Source organism: Perca flavescens, chromosome 5 (assembly GCF_004354835.1).
Source record: "Perca flavescens isolate YP-PL-M2 chromosome 5, PFLA_1.0, whole genome shotgun sequence".
Classification (NCBI taxonomy): domain Eukaryota; kingdom Metazoa; phylum Chordata; class Actinopteri; order Perciformes; family Percidae; genus Perca; species Perca flavescens.
This window is the reverse complement of record NC_041335.1, coordinates 14,561,668-14,577,332: the sequence shown is the minus strand read 5'-3', so window position 1 is coordinate 14,577,332 and position 15,665 is coordinate 14,561,668. Positions and strand designations below refer to the sequence as shown.

General features: G+C 41.9%; 1 protein-coding gene across 2 annotated transcripts in view; it reads left to right on the top strand.

The window, feature by feature from the left end:
- LOC114556065 (uncharacterized) overlaps window positions 1–15,665 on the top strand; it is a 52,980-nt gene that overhangs the window by 21,927 nt on the left and 15,388 nt on the right. The window contains exons 1-2 of one of the 2 annotated variants that reach the window (XM_028578902.1): window positions 1,736–1,815; window positions 11,673–11,710. In XM_028578902.1, coding sequence (XP_028434703.1) covers window positions 11,699–11,710 — 12 coding nt within the window. In that variant the 5' untranslated portion in view covers window positions 1,736–1,815; window positions 11,673–11,698. Of the gene's footprint in view, window positions 1–1,735; window positions 1,816–11,672; window positions 11,711–15,665 lie in introns of those variants that run through there. The other variant, XM_028578903.1, reaches the window with a different exon arrangement.

The following is a 15,665-nucleotide window of genomic DNA, read 5'->3' as shown; positions in this document are numbered from 1 at the left end:
ATAAAATGGGCGCCAACATACTGGAGCCAACCAATATAGTTATAGCAAGGTGCTCTCTATTTCACTTCCTCTACGTCACGGTCTGTCTTTGTGGAAGTCACAGTCTGTGTCTCCATCTCCATCTCTCTCTGTATAACCCGAGAGAGGGTAAGGCTAGCCCGAACAGCTTCCTTGCCCTTTGCAAATCAACACACCCACAGTGGTGATTTCCATAAAGATGTCTTGGCCCAGCTTTGCTTAAGAATAGGTCGACTGAAATAGGTAGCTTAGTGGTAAATGTCAGAGAGAGATCCAAGAGGCAGAGAGACACAGCATGAGAGAGGAACGTAAAAAGAGAGAAAGGGTGCAAAGACATGGCATGCAAAAATATAAAAAATTCAAAGGTTTTTGACTAAATTGCAGCTGTTGACATAACCATATGATTTGTAGTACACACTTGCAGTCAACAGCTATTCTTAAACAGATTTTTGGATTTCTATTTCTATTTGCTGCACAGAATACTTTCTGCTGTCAATTGCTGGACGGTCAGTTTATGCAAGAGCCAATGTCCTTTCCCCATCAGGTGTCGTTAGATGCAGTTTGCCAGAATTATATGTATCTGTACTTGTTACAGGGAATAACATACTGAATAATGAGGACATTTCAACATCAAGCCTCTTAAATGACAAATTAAAAATATTAAGATCCTTGCTTAAACAGAGCCAGACTTTCAAGAATTTCTGACGTGCATGCTTGTGCATTAGCAAAGGTCAGTGCACAGACTCTATGAAGGGCAGCTGTGTTATTCCAAGGCCAGTCAGTCAAGGTGGTAGTCACAATTTTGCCCCCAGACCATATAGGATGCCCTGCATTCCCACAGATAATAATAGCTGTAGAGAGATGTGTTGAAGAGTACAGCTGGGGCATGACTTTTCCCCTCAGTCTGGTGACCGGTGGCCGCACACCATTTAAAATGACATCCTGGCACTCTGCACAAGGCTGCTGTTTTGCATAGACATCATTTTGAGAAGATTAAAAACATTAAACATGTCATTTGAAATGAGTTCATGTGTGACAAAAAGCAGTAATTGTCATTTGGCATCACAGGGCTGGAGTAAATTAATTCCTCTTTTTTTTGTTGATCTGCCAGAAATACTGTGATAAAAAAGCCATAAAATCTACCATGTTAGTTAATGACATATTGATTGACAGCACTGAGATAATACTGCAAGGACATGGAATTACAAAAAGGTGTCATTTACCGGTCACTCCTGTAGGACTGCTTATTACGTTCAGCTATTTTGGATCTTGCATTCCTTTGCAGGGGCCCCTTGTCCTTAGCTTGTCAAAGACATGACCCCAAGAACTAAATGTCCCAGACACAGTAGCATCCATTCACCTATTTGGTTTATATACCTATGTAGCGTGTATGTGTGTTCATACCTCACTCTTATAGTATATGTGTTCAAGCTGTAGATTGTATGAATATTTACGTACCTACCTGTATGTTGAGTGGGCCTATTTGTGTGCATCTGTGTATTTGTCATGGTAAATCCTCTCACTGATTGTTTTAACTTCTGTGTGTGTGTGTGTGTGTGTGTGTGTGTGTGTGTGTGTGTGTGTGTGTGTGTGTGTGTGTGTGCGTGAGCGCCTGCGTGCGTGAATGCGTGAATGCGGGCATGCGATGCGACAGATAGCTGATATCTATCGGGGCGTTAAGCTGATTAGTGTGAACTGTGGCTAGGTTCATTTGCATACGTTTCTTATCTCAATAGATTGGTATCAGCCTCTCTCACCATGCAAGGCCTCGACCGGGATGTCTTCGTACCTCGCTCTGTAAGTACACACACACAAACACAATCACCCTTGATGCCCCTGGCTAACAACAACACTAATGTGTAACACCAGCCAAGAAGTGCTGGCTCCTCATCTCCTCTTGTCACCAGCACTACTACACCGCTGTCACGGAAACGCATCACATCTTCTCCTCAGGCTCTCCGTGTCCCTGGTCTTATCAAGGTCATTAACTTCCATGTCTTGCTGCCATCTTTACACTCTCACCCTTTTTTTCTTTTTTTTATCTTAAAAAATACTGTATCTCTGTGTAATTTCAAAGGAATTTCAACTATATTGGCTTCAGTTTGTGTTTGTGGGACATTTCAAGGATGGGCTGGTCAATACAAAGAGATTTTGCATAATAAATTACTACCGATGTATAAAAAAAAGCTTGCTTTACAGATGGATCTAGACTATTATAAGAGGATTATTGAATTGCCAAATGAATCCAGCAAGTTCAGTTCAGATCATTCTAAATGATTGCTTTCATGAGGACATAAAATAAAGTCTGACTTTATTTAGTCAGACATCTCACTCATTATCTTTCCATGTGGCAGCTGGTCTGTAGGAACAAATGGTGACTATATCATTTATAGGGATACTAATTTAGGCAACGGAGTCCCAGTTCATCCATCCAATACTCCTAGACATACTTTCAGCACTCCACATCTGTGGACAGCTGTGGACTTGTACCGGTTGCGTAGCCACAATGCTGCGTGCATTGTCAGGGACACATGGAGTAGGGCTGCACAATTAATCGCAATTTTATCGAAATCACAATATGAATTAGTGCAATATCCAAATAGCAGGGGGGCACTATATTTGTTAAATGCGAAATATGTGTCAAACCATTCTAAAGTAAAGTATTGTGGTGCTACAGAGGCAATCTGGCCTACAAATCGTATCCTACAGACTAAAGAAATGATCTTTGTTTGGTACAGATCCTCACAAAAAAATCACACTTCAATCATTTTTTTTAATATATTTTTCAATGAAATTGAGAATAATGATACAAAAATGATCATTCCCTCAAATATCATGAATCATATCGCAATTGCAATATCAGTCAAAATAATCGCAATTAGATATTTTTCTAGTATCGTGCAGCCCTAACATGGAGCCACTTTCCTAAAACCGCTTGCTCGTCCGTGCAACCGACACAAGTCAAGCATTTGTCCGCAGAGCAAATGCCCGAGCTCGTCTCCAACGCATCCACCTTGGCAGCTGTGGGTCTGCCTGGCACACTTTGTGTGTAGGACGGCCGACTTAAACCTCCAGTCCTAATCAATATAGTGGCATGCATCATGATCATTTAGTTCTCTGCTGTGAGCGCCATTCAGCAGAGAGCAGAAAAAAAGAGCTTAAAATGCAACTTGCTTGCATTTTAGTTTGCACTAGCAAGTTAACTAGTAGTTCAGAAATAGACTGTATAGCCTATTTTTCTTTTACCATGCAAAAAAACTTTTTAATTACTTTATTTTTGTTTTAATAATATTATTTTTAACTGCTTAACTGATGGTATTAAGCAGTCAACATTTGTATTGTTGGTTAATGGTTAAACCGTTAATCATTAACAACCCTAATCATTTACTTTCCCATAATTCCACTTATGCCCTTGCCCTTGTGTTTTGGAAAACATGTAAATCTTGTCTATTGAATCCCCATGGAGATTTATTGAAGAACACGCTGACCATTAGACTATCAAAAACTCATGCATCACGATGACTCTTTATTTATGAGTGCTACATTCTTGACATGTTTATTGACATGTTAATCGTCCTTTGCCATGAGCAAAAATAAGACAGCAACTACTTCCTGTGAGATTAATAGTTTCACATTTCAACATGAAAGAATCCTTCAGCTCGTGTCACCGTGGCAGCCTTGTTACTTTGAATCATTTGAAGAGAGTCCAGCTTTCACTAGCTACCACTTGTGTGGTTTTGTCAGACTATGCTGATGTTTAAAGATGGATCTCACAATGCTACTAGATAACTTTTTATTTACTATCATGCCTTACATACCAAGGACAACATTAACACTTTGTTTTATGAGTTCTGTCAATGCCGTCCTGCCTGTGGAAAAACCAGTACATTATTCTCATTTATCTATCAAGTGCTTGTCCGCCTTGAGTGAGTGGACCCGCACAGAGTGCTTGTTTCATCACTGCTCGGTTATCTCCTGTACATATTTCCAATTTCAGGCTGGACCAAGGATTCTGATGGAGACATACTTTATATCATTGCCTGGGCAGCCAGTGGAGACATAGAGAGGTTATATTAATTTTTAGTTAGAGTTAATAATGCGAGCTACGGTGTGCTGAGGTTAGCATATGTTTTCCTATAGAAAATGTAGAATAGCTGCATTCATAAACTTGGCACAATTAAAGTGTGATGAGGGGAAGGAGATCTTAGCTGTGGTCTTAGTATTAGCAACTGATACAATTGGGAGAGAAAATCACCTTATCACTTTTCTTCCGTCAAAGAATACAGAGCATTTTAAACGGTTCGTGTCAGGTTTAGACACGTACAGCTTATGAATGGGAATAAAAGAAAATGAGATAAGAGTATTAGTGGGGGGAGCAGAATAGTTAATTGGCTTAGAGCAATTTTCACAATAACCTTAGTATTCTCGTAATATTTCCCAAAGTGTTGCTTATCAGTTTCATGTCATTGTTTGCACCATGATTTGTGTGAACAACAAAGTGAGCACAAGATCGAATGGGATCTGAATTCCGTATGCATTGTCTGATTATCAAAACCACGTTACTCTTTATTTGCAACCAGCATGTCTGCTAACAGAACAAAATATGTTGTCAAGCTAATTTATTTTGCAAGTCACTTAATCTGATGGACTTTAAACAATCTCATTATATCAAACGTGACCTTGACCTTGTGATGGTTGATGTGCTCTCAGGTCTCCTGCCCTTCACTCAGTTGGAGCCCAACAAACAGAACCCTGTATAAGGCCAGTACAGTGTGGGACATTACTGAAAGGAACACCGTGTTAGACCATCAGTCTTAAAATGCTGTCACAAAGCTGGTGTCAAAGGGGTTCAGTGTGCTCCTCTGTGGTGGAAAGTAACTAAGTACATTTATTCAAGTACAAGTACAATTTTGAGGTACTTATACTTTACATGAGTATTTACATTTTCTGCTACTTTATACTTCTACTCCATTACATTTTAGAGGTAAATATTGTGCTCTTTACTTCACTACATGTATTTAAAAGCTTTAGTTTGCAGATTCATCATTAAAACAATTTTTCATATGTCACATTAATATTGTTTCACAGCAATATTAGAAAGGAGGGTGTAGAGGACGTTGTGTGAGTAAGGAAGTTTTGCGGTCACTATATTTATTCTGAATTAGGCTATACCTCTAATTACTTTTTATTTATAAAATGCCACTATGCAATGGAGAGGAAATGAGGCCTCAGTGACTTAGTGTCCTATAATACTGTACATTACTCCTACAGTAGGAGTAATGTACAGTATTATAGGACACTAAGTTGCTTACGTTAAGATTATGATAATGACGTTATGGTTTCTGTAGTAATTTACCACCAAAGACAAAACAACAGCCCCATTTTGGTGATAGATTTTATTTATATTTTATTTCAACTTTATTTTACACAGTTTTACAACATAACCACAAGGAGATGAATCAGTCTAGCCATCAGTCATGTTGGCCACTTCCGATGTGATGGAAGTAAAACAGGGTGCCCAGATTTTGCCACAAGACAGTCCCACAGTTTACCTCTTAGTGGTTTTTTGTGCTGTTACATGTACCTCCTCGGCGATGAAAGGAGTACATGTACATGCCTGCGGGTTAACTGTTAGAAGGAGTTAGTGGGGAAAAGAGAGCTGCGGAGACAGCCCCTCACATCTGGGTTCCCTTCAAGAGGCTAATGCTTTATTTATAACACTGCACCCCCCAGGTGCACACCTCAGGTCCCTGCACAGCCCCTTCTCTTCCCCACAGGTATACTCTGTGCCTCTGCCTCGTACTGCGCTACCTAGCGCACCTTCACATGCCTTTCCTTTCAACATCCCACTCCTGCGGCTGCATAAGAGGAGGAAGTTGAGGAGATAGATACAAAGACTTGGTGTGACGCACATACAATCTGCAGACTGAAGCGGTTTCACAGCCATGGTCTCCGATGTCTCGCTGCAGTTCTCTCGTGTGTTGGAGAGAAAGAACTGAATCCCCTATCCTCCAGCCCTGCTCGCTCCCACCGAGCCGAAGAAACGCCACAGAGGAGAAAGAGAGAGAAAAAGAAATATGGAGGAACACTAAAGGAATGAAGAAGTAGCATCGGAGGGGAGGTGAATGGAGAAGACAAAGACGTGGGAGGGGGGTTAGAGGAGAAAGGAGAGATTGAAGAAAGCATGATAAAGAGCTAGAGAAATAGTGTCTCGCTCTTTTTAAACTTGGAGATGCTCAATCCCTTCTTCTCACTCCAACCTGCATTTCTGGGTCACTAGAGACATTTAAACTGCACTTATAATTAACAGCTATTTTTAAACAGGGAGGGAGAAGTGGAGCGGTGGCGAGGTACAAAAGCATTAAAATTGCCCCAGATTCGCTATTGAATAGGACACATCAAGGCAATATGCTGGCAGATCAAAGTGAGCGAGGAGAAAGGCGACAGGGCCGATCAGTGGGGATAAATTGTTCCCTTTATAATGGCATAAGAATAGACCTCTTTGCAGCTGAAACAATTTAATAACTGCATTCATTACTTATGTCCAGCCTGTCTCTCTGTCTGTCTGCTGCACAATGTGCAACTGCCTTTGCCATGCGCTACCTCTCTTTGTCTCTCTTTCCCCTATCTCTTTGTGTTCCAAACTTATCACCTCATTCCTTCTCTTTCTTTACATTTTTCAGTCCTCCTTTTGTCTCTTCCTCCCTCTAACCACCCTCCGCCGAGTCTAGCATCCTCCACCTTTACTCCAGTCCCTTTCCCCCATTGTCTTTACACTGCTCCTGCATGCTCCAGCAGCAGCTACAGCAGCAGAGGTTCCACTGTGCCGATGTGCTGCAGGCCCCACAATGAAGATGTGCAATGTCTGACACTCTTGGAATGAGAGCCCTAATAGAAGGGGAAGCGGTTATCACAGAGCTCCCCCAGGACCAGCCTCTGTGTGCCTGACGCTAATTATGGCGCATGCAAATGAATGTGCAGCATTAAAGTCAGGAGGACTGCCTGACTCTGTGTGGAGGGGATTTGTGTGTGTGTGTGTGTGTGTGTGTGTGTGTGTGTGTGTGTGTGTGTGTGTGTGTGTGTGTGTGTGTGTGTGTGTGTGTGAGCTTGTTTGGATACTCAAAAGTGTGTGTGAGTGTGTGCACAGCAGGAACAAACCACCAGGCCAATCCCCTTTTACCTTTTCACTCCCGCAATGGTTTAGATACTTACACTGATTCATTCTTTATTCTTTTATTCATTAGTATAGACTCAAGGAGCAGGCGATGCATTAAGGATTAGGATGAAGAAACAGGCAATAACACAACCTCCTTCTCTCTCTCTCTCTCTCTCTCTCTCTCTCTCTCTCTCTCTTACACAAATGTGAGGTTGAGCACAGAGAATCTCACAGGAGGATTCCTATAAATACATCTCCCTCACATTCACAAGCAACCTCTCCAAGAGGGCGTCTTTATTAAAACCATTTTGTCTTCCCTTTGTGTGTGTGTGTGTGTGTGTGTGTGTGTGTGTGTGTGTGTGTGCGTGCGCGCACACCTGTCTGCTCATGTGTTTTTGCTTATTTGTGTGTGTGCACATGTGTGTTTTTGCTTATTTGTGTTTGTGCACATACTCATACAGATATGTTTATGAGCGTGTTGAGACATGTACACATTGTGTTTGCATGTGTTAATTTGGGAGAGTTTATACACATTTAATGGTACTTTCCTATTTCAGCATGTGTTTTCACTGGCACTTTTATGTGACAACCCCTATCTGTTTTCCTATCGTTTTGTGTGTGTGCATTAATGTGTGTGTGTGTGTGTGTGTGTGTGTGTGTAGTATATATGTTGGCCATCTTATCTCCCCATTAGCCTCTTGTGCCCTGACCAGTATTCCCTCTCTCCCATTCCTGCTTTCTCTAATGGGTAATTTAGCCATGCTCGTCTGACATCTAGCCTATTCCTAGTTTAGTTGCCATGGCTACGCAGGCCTATGGATTGCTCTCTTGCTCCCCTGGCCTGGCTGTGGATGCTATAGGTGTATCAACTATTAGAGGGCAGAACTGCTAAACACAGAGCACACACAACCTCTCTCTCACACACACACACACACACACACACACTCTCTGTATGAACCGTGCAGATAAACAATTAAGCACTCCGGTAGGAATATAGATTAATCTCTTTGCAGAATAGAATCTCTGACTCGGATAAGCACTGAAATTGACATAATCGCGAAGGTCATAGCGATGATGACAGGTTAAAAAAACTGTTTTTATGTTGGGTTTTTTGAAACACCATCATTGCGTTGGACCAGAATAATCCTCTCAGTTAGAAGTTCAAGGTATAATAAGTGATTTGATTCATAATGTAGTAATCAGACACAGTGGAAGAAATCATGTTCGTTAATAGCAGGTCATGTTTTACACCTCGATGCGTCTTCCCAGGTCAAGCGCATTGAACTGACACAAGCATAATTGTTCTGCAAGGTGATAAGAGAATACTATATATCTGAGTGGTCCCGTTTGAATTTTCCTTTATTGGCGTGGTAGGTAACTGTTAGCATCATAGTTTGTTTAATTGCGCTGTGTCTTTTACAGGGCTTTATCGTCTTTATTTCCCTGTTATGACAGATCTGTGATGGCTGGAGGCAGCAACCTGCTGATAGATTAAGCTCTTTTGGACTTGGACCCAAAAATAAATGTGTGTGTGTGTGTGTGTGTGTGTGTGTGTGTGTGTGTGTGTGTGTGTGTGTGTGTGTGTGTGTGTGTGTGTGTGTTGATTTGTTTGCTTAGTGGAATATTTTAAATGCATTTGAAAAGTTTGTACTCCTGTTCACAAGAAACTTTGATAATATTATAATTATAATAAGGGTTGCAGGCGGGCGGGAAAAACAGTAGCTCTGGATTTGGTCTCTCTTCCTCATGTATTTTGCAGGACTTGCAAGTTGGAGTTGGAGGGTTGTAGCAAGGGGCTTCAGGGTCAAAACAAACAAACGTGCTTGGAGTTTCATGCTTTTGCAGAATATTTTTGCCAGAAGATTTTGCTGTCTTTGAAGTTTTCACTATTGAGAGCAAAGGAGAGGGAAAGACAAACGGGTATAGAGAAAGTCAGGATAGGGAGAGCAGCGAGGGAAGGAGAACAAGTTATAGAAGAGTGAAGCCCTTGAGTTGAAACTGTGCCTGCCTGGGCCTACAGAGAGCAGATGACAGTAGCTTTGGTTTCTTTTGCGGAGCTCACAGTACTTTTGCCTTACATAACCCCTCCCATTGTGCTTTTTCAATTATTTGGGGAGAAATCTTAAGTATGCACTTTAAAAGTTAATGCTTTCATGTGTTCCGAAGTAGGGGGAAGAGAGGGGGCGCATCACAGATCACACATAAAGGAGACAACTCTGACAAGTTTTCAGAATATCGACAATTATAATATTCTATAAGGTATATCAGCGGAGTTTAACTGTGTGCAGCAGTGTTTTGAGAAAGAGAGAAAAAAGATAGACACTGAGAGAGACGTATAGCATTGTAAGAGCAGATGCAAGCAGTGCAAACTCAGATGTTCTTATTTTTACCCCTCCCCCTATCCCAGATTCCCTTAAGGTGCCCCTTACCCTCCGCCCCTCTCCTCTTGCTTCTCTGTGAGGTTAAAGCGCACCTTCCAACTAAAGGGCTCTGGGGTCACGCATCTGCATGTGAAATGTGAACCCGCTGACATTCCAGGGCAGCCCTAAGCCGTGCAGTCCTTTTGTTCACTAGGGTGCCAGTGTCAGGCCTAACAAGCCCGGCGAGGGGAAGACAGGGAGAGAGGGTGGTGTATTATGGATGCCCTCTGCAACCGTCCGTTTTCACAAATGCCAAAGTAGGAGAAAAGAAAAGTTTGAAAGTTTTTCAAAATGGTAACACAGGTACTTTTTATACTGAACAACCCCCAAATGTTACCACGAGCTGGCTGTAACACCAAATGATGTTGCTTTGGGTATGTTAAGATGGTAACGTATGGAGGGGTGAGGGGGGTGTCTATATATTGAATAAGGTCATGGCAACGTGAACGTGAACGTAAACATAAAGGAAAGGTCAGGTTTCCTTGACAACAGTGCAGACGTTAGTGACTGCGAGACCAGTGTTAGCACCAGAATTGTTTATATTCAACTTAGTATAAAAAAGGAAACTAAATGTACAATCTGAAATGCTGATTATTTGTATTTATTTTTTTATCCTCAAAACTTGATTAAACTTGGTGTGTTTAACCTTTAACAGAAGGCTTTCAGGCAGACCTCAGCGGACATGCAAGCTCTTTTAAAACAGGCGGAACACAGAGGTGCTATGGCAGGGCTGGGGTCCTTTTCAGCCTGTGAATTAAGTTCTGAGGCACAAAGGGCAGCTATTCATCAGGCAGTGATGGACTTCACACTAGCCTTTATGTCCTCACTGGCAGGCAGAGGGAGAGAGAGAGAGAGAGAGAGAGAGAGAGAGAGAGAGAGAGAGAAAGGAAAAAAGTTGTGAGGAATAAGTATAAAACAGAGACATTGCTCAGGAAGTAGTTGTATGGACTTATAAACATTTCAGAGTAGAAAGTAGTAACTAAGTTGATTGATGTGACCGCAGGTATTCCTAGACATGCTCCCATTGTTTTGTATTTTCAAACGGTTGAAAAAAGTAACATTAGGGAGCAGATAGTGGCTCTTCGGCAGATAATATGACACACATAATTTAGAAAAAACTATTAGTCAACAGGTGTTGGGGTACACACACTTTAAAGCATTTACAAAAACAAGTAATACTTTTCTATGGTGCATTACCCAAAAAACTACACATCTGATGTACTAATATCCGAGCAATAAGAAAAAATTGACAAAAATCCTCATTCATCTGCATTTGGGAACTCTGTTAGGTTTATAAATCTAATACTTTTTTTTTGGAGCAAAAACCTGTTGATATCTTGTTGCACTTTAAAGAAATCTATTGCCACTTGGCCACTTTTAATGAGTCCAAAAGTCCGTACATGGCATTGCCAAACGTCTAAGAGGTCGTACCCACGCACGCTTACACACATACGGTATGACACCACATGCACAGCCCTTTTCACCATACACTTTTACTTACTCTTACAAATTGTAAGTGGGGCCTTACGCTCCCATCCCACATTCCTTCCCCTGGGGAGCCCGGTGCTGTGTGAGTGATTCAGTTAGTGCTACTACATTAGAGCTGTCCATCCATCCGGTCTGCTTTTCCAAACACATCCATCCCAGTCCTAGTTAAAACACTGGGGGATCTCCTCCTCTCCAGCTCCACCCCTCCCCCCCCCCCAAAGTCTTTTATGATGTCCATAAAATGGAAGAGTGCAGCTTTACTTGAACTAATAATATCTGAGCTTACAGGGCCGTGATTGATGATCTTTAAAGCCAGCCCGATCGGTCTCATCTTTCTTCAGATTTTTATCACTGACTTGTTTGCAGTCATGTGCAATCACAGGCACCGGGAGAGGTAACAAGTGCTTGATGTATGATGCTTGAGCCACTTTTGTCAGCTGCGCATTTCCCTTCTGTCCCTCTGCTTTTTTTTTTTTCTATTTCTTTTCTATTTTAACCCCAGGCTTCTATTTGTTGCCTCTCTTGAATTGTTTTGACTGTTGGTTTTACTGTGTTCTCTCTGTCCTTCTCCCTCTTTCTTTTTTTTTCAGATGGTGGGAATGTCTTCTCCTGGGGGATGGGGCAAGAGGTGAGCCAAACATTTTTCCACTTTTGGCCCTGCCAGGAGAGGCAGACTTAGAACAACACTGGACTCCAGGCTTTTCTATATCACACAAGTGTTCGCTCTCTTTCACACACACACTCAAATGGCTTCCATTCTTAAGAAAATTTTGAAAAGATATTTTTTTTTTCCAGAGTGGAGATTAAAAGATTTCTGGGGTGAGATCTGTGTCCGAGGCCTCCTTTCGAGCATTTAATATCCTTGATGGTGTGCCAAGAACACACATCTTTTTAAATTCTGTAAATCACCTTTATGGGATCTGCTGGTTGTCCATTTTAACTCCTCTGCTTTACATGGAGAGAGCAGGAAATCCTCTACTGTTGTTTATGTACGTATGTGCATGCCTCTTTGAATGTGCATAGCCAGAAGTGTGTGAGTGAGTGTGTGTGTGTGTGTGTGTGTGTGTGTGTGTGTGTGTGTGTGTGTGTGTGTGTGTGTGTGTGTGTGTGTGTGTGTGTGTGTGTGTGTGCTGTGTCCTGTCTCTCCTCCTCTGTTTGATAAAGAATCCCACCTGTCACCGAGGATTGTTCTGGCCTTTCATTTTAGACGTTCTTTAAAGAGCCGCATCATTACACAGCCCTCAGACAGAGCCCAGAGAGTGTAAAACCTAGGCCCACCTCAGTCCCTCTGTTCCCCTCTCTCTCTCCCTGATTCTTTTTCCTTCCGGCTTTGGTGTTTATCTGCGAGGTCGTTTGAAACCACGGCCAAAATGTGATCACTTTTACAACGCGACAGTGAGGATGACGCTTTGCCAGGACAGTGAAACAAACAAGTAGGTGAAGGTTAGAGAGACAGGGGGGGCAATGAAAATGTTAGACATCAGTTGTTATGAGCTTTGACGTGGCCTTGGCTTCCACACTGCGCTCTTACAGGCTGGCTGTAGTCTAACTAGACTCGTTGGATTTTCATAGGCGCTCTCGCATCTATATAACTCTATGTTAGTCTCTGCAAGGGCACCGTCTCTTTCTCTCCCTCCCCTCATCATGTTCTCTCTTTCTCCTCTTCCTCCATCGCTCCTATCTCCCTGCCCTCTCTCTCTCCTCTGTCTTGGAGCCGTTCTGATGATTGATTGTTTCTCTGTGCAGTCTGACAGGATGTAGCACACTCTCGGCCCCAGGGGCCCCGAGCAGACTGCACCACCTGATTAAGACTCCTCCTGTAATCAGCCGCACAGTGCCACACCGAAACTACTCCCGTCAACACGTAAAAAAAAATAAGAAAGGTTCCACCTCCAGAAAGATAACACTTTGTTTGTCGCTGGAGAAGAAGTGAGATGAGGGGCCATCTTGAACTTCTTTTTTTTTACTAAGCTGATACCTTTCTCTAGGGCTTAAAGGCTTGTATGTATCAGTAGCAGCAGAAAAAGTAGAAAAGCAAAAGGTCTTAAACCTAATAAAGTTTTCCGCTGCCTTACCAAGGTAAACCCAGGCAGCTCTAACCCTATTACGGCTGGTAATAGGGTTACAGATAGAAATCTCATTGTTTTCCTCCTATTGAGACTAAAAGACGGACGGCATGCGCGGTATCACATGATTGAGGTGAGAAAGAATTTGAATGAAGTCAGAGAGTGCGTGCCACAGCCAGAATCAACATGGTAATACCATAACAGGGGTAGCAAATAAGTGTCAAAGGAATCACGAGAACAAAAAGTGGTATGTCAGAACTTTTTGTGGAGTAAACAATTTCCTTTATGTTTACTCTAAACATAAAACAATATTATGTCAAATGGTCATATCTAAATAGTTATCACTACCATTATGGGCTATTGAATTAACCAGTAAGCCAGTTTAACTGATGCCATCATCCCAATTACAGACAAATACATTCGCAGTCTAGAGTCATGTCTCGATTCCTAATGTCAGCTGTGTGATAACAGGGTCAACTGTCTGCTAAAGTTGTGTCAGGGAGTTCAACCGACCAGAGACGGGAATTGAACATAACATCCAATAGACTTCTAATGCGAGCTCTAAGCAGCCTAAATAATGAGGTAGACAACAAGGAAAGGAAACTGCCCTCTCATACAAAGCAGGCAGTACAGAGATGAGCTACAGATTACAGTATATCTGCATTACCAATGAAGTGCAAAACTACAAAACAAAACTCTTCCTGGAAAAAAATGTAGGACTACGGCAGTAAAATGGAGAGTGTAGTATCTGATTGTTTTTTAATGAGTGACCCAAAAATATGTGACTGAAACAACAAATAATAGTAAAACATAAAACCGAGCATGCATGCCTGACGTAGAACTAAAGCACCAACACCTCCATATTTTGTCCTATGCTTTTCACACTTATGAAATGCATTGTTAAACTTGGTAGTGATAGTGTCTACAATGTGTTTATGAATGTCTGAGGTATGACTTCAGATCAGTGTGGCTATTCAGTCTGTCGATTGCAATCCTGTGTGTAATGTAATAATGGGGGAGACTCATCAGGCATGGTAAATAATAAGTGAGCCGGCAAGTTGTTGCTGGAAACCCCCGGGCCTGGTTCCAACACTGTTCAGGCCTCATCGAACTGGGCCTGTTCCAAATTGATGCTAATATGGTCTAGGCTGCTACAGTAGAGTAAAACGAGTGTTATTGATACCACAGATCTACAATTCTTCCTCTGTGTGAACAAAGAGGAAAATGAACTTGAGAATGAGGAAATTAAAAAAACATGTTTGTGCATGTGTGTAAGGGCACGTGCATGAGTGCGTTTGTATGGGTTCTCAAATGTATGTGTGCGTAGTGTAAGCATCGTTGCCTGTGGGTGTGTTGGGTATTTTGTCATGCTCACATTTATATCTGTCTATGCTTTCCCTTTCCCTTCCTGCTGATGCCATCAGTACACGTCGTGACTGATGACAGTCGTTGCCACAGTCTGATGCTCTGCTGCTTAATGTCCTTTTTGTTTATTAATTAACTGCAGGACATATATGCTGATAGACATCTATTGATTCTACTGCTGCATTAATTGATTTTGTGCTTCACTAATCATATTGTTGCTGCAAGATCATTACTAGGCCTCTGTGCTCTTGTTGTGTTGGAGGATTGTGTGTTGATATACTGTGCTGTTCTTAGTTTTGTGGGTGAAGTGTTGAGTGCAGTTTGTCATTGTACATACAGTACCTTTCTATTTGTATTATGTGATAGCGTATTGGGAATAAGACAAAAGGGGAAAGTCACAAGTAAGTCCTGACAATCAAGGCCCAAGTCTAAGCTTTAGGTTTCAAGTCCTCAAGTAGTCATAATGCATTCTTTATCAAAATGAATGCCGTTTCCAAATGTAAACACCACAACAATAGTTAGTAGTATATATTCAAAAAATTGCTTTGAAAGCAAGTGCCACTGAAGTTAGGAATTCATAACCAAATAGTCAAAACATTAGCTGGATTTTGAAATGAAATAAAATCCAGACACATGGAGAAAAAAGTTCACCTGGATTACATTGTAGAAAATAGGCAGCAGAGAGTGACATAAAACACTACTCTTCTCATCATTGAAACAAACAGATTCCAGTGTTTGTGTACACGTATCTGACTGCCAGAGGTTCCCTAGTGAGTCTGACCGGGGGTTACAGTGTAACCAAAGCGTCTGTCTCCTGCTCACCACCCAGATCAGCCGGTTCAGCTTGACTGGGCCCAGTTGTCTTGGTTTCATACTGACGACTGTCTGGGAAAGGTCTGTCTGGGGTTCAAGTACATTAAAGTCATCCGCTCCCCTCCCACTGAGCACCAACACAGATGGCTCCAGATGCAGCTGGCACAGCATGGAGCAGCACCTGACAGTGCTCATTCACTCAGACACACATACACAAATACACACATACAAGTATAAACACATGCAGACACACAAACACGTGCACAAACTCCGTTATGGACACATCTGCTCACTTACTGTACCTAAATGCAAGTAAAATCACACACACACACACACACA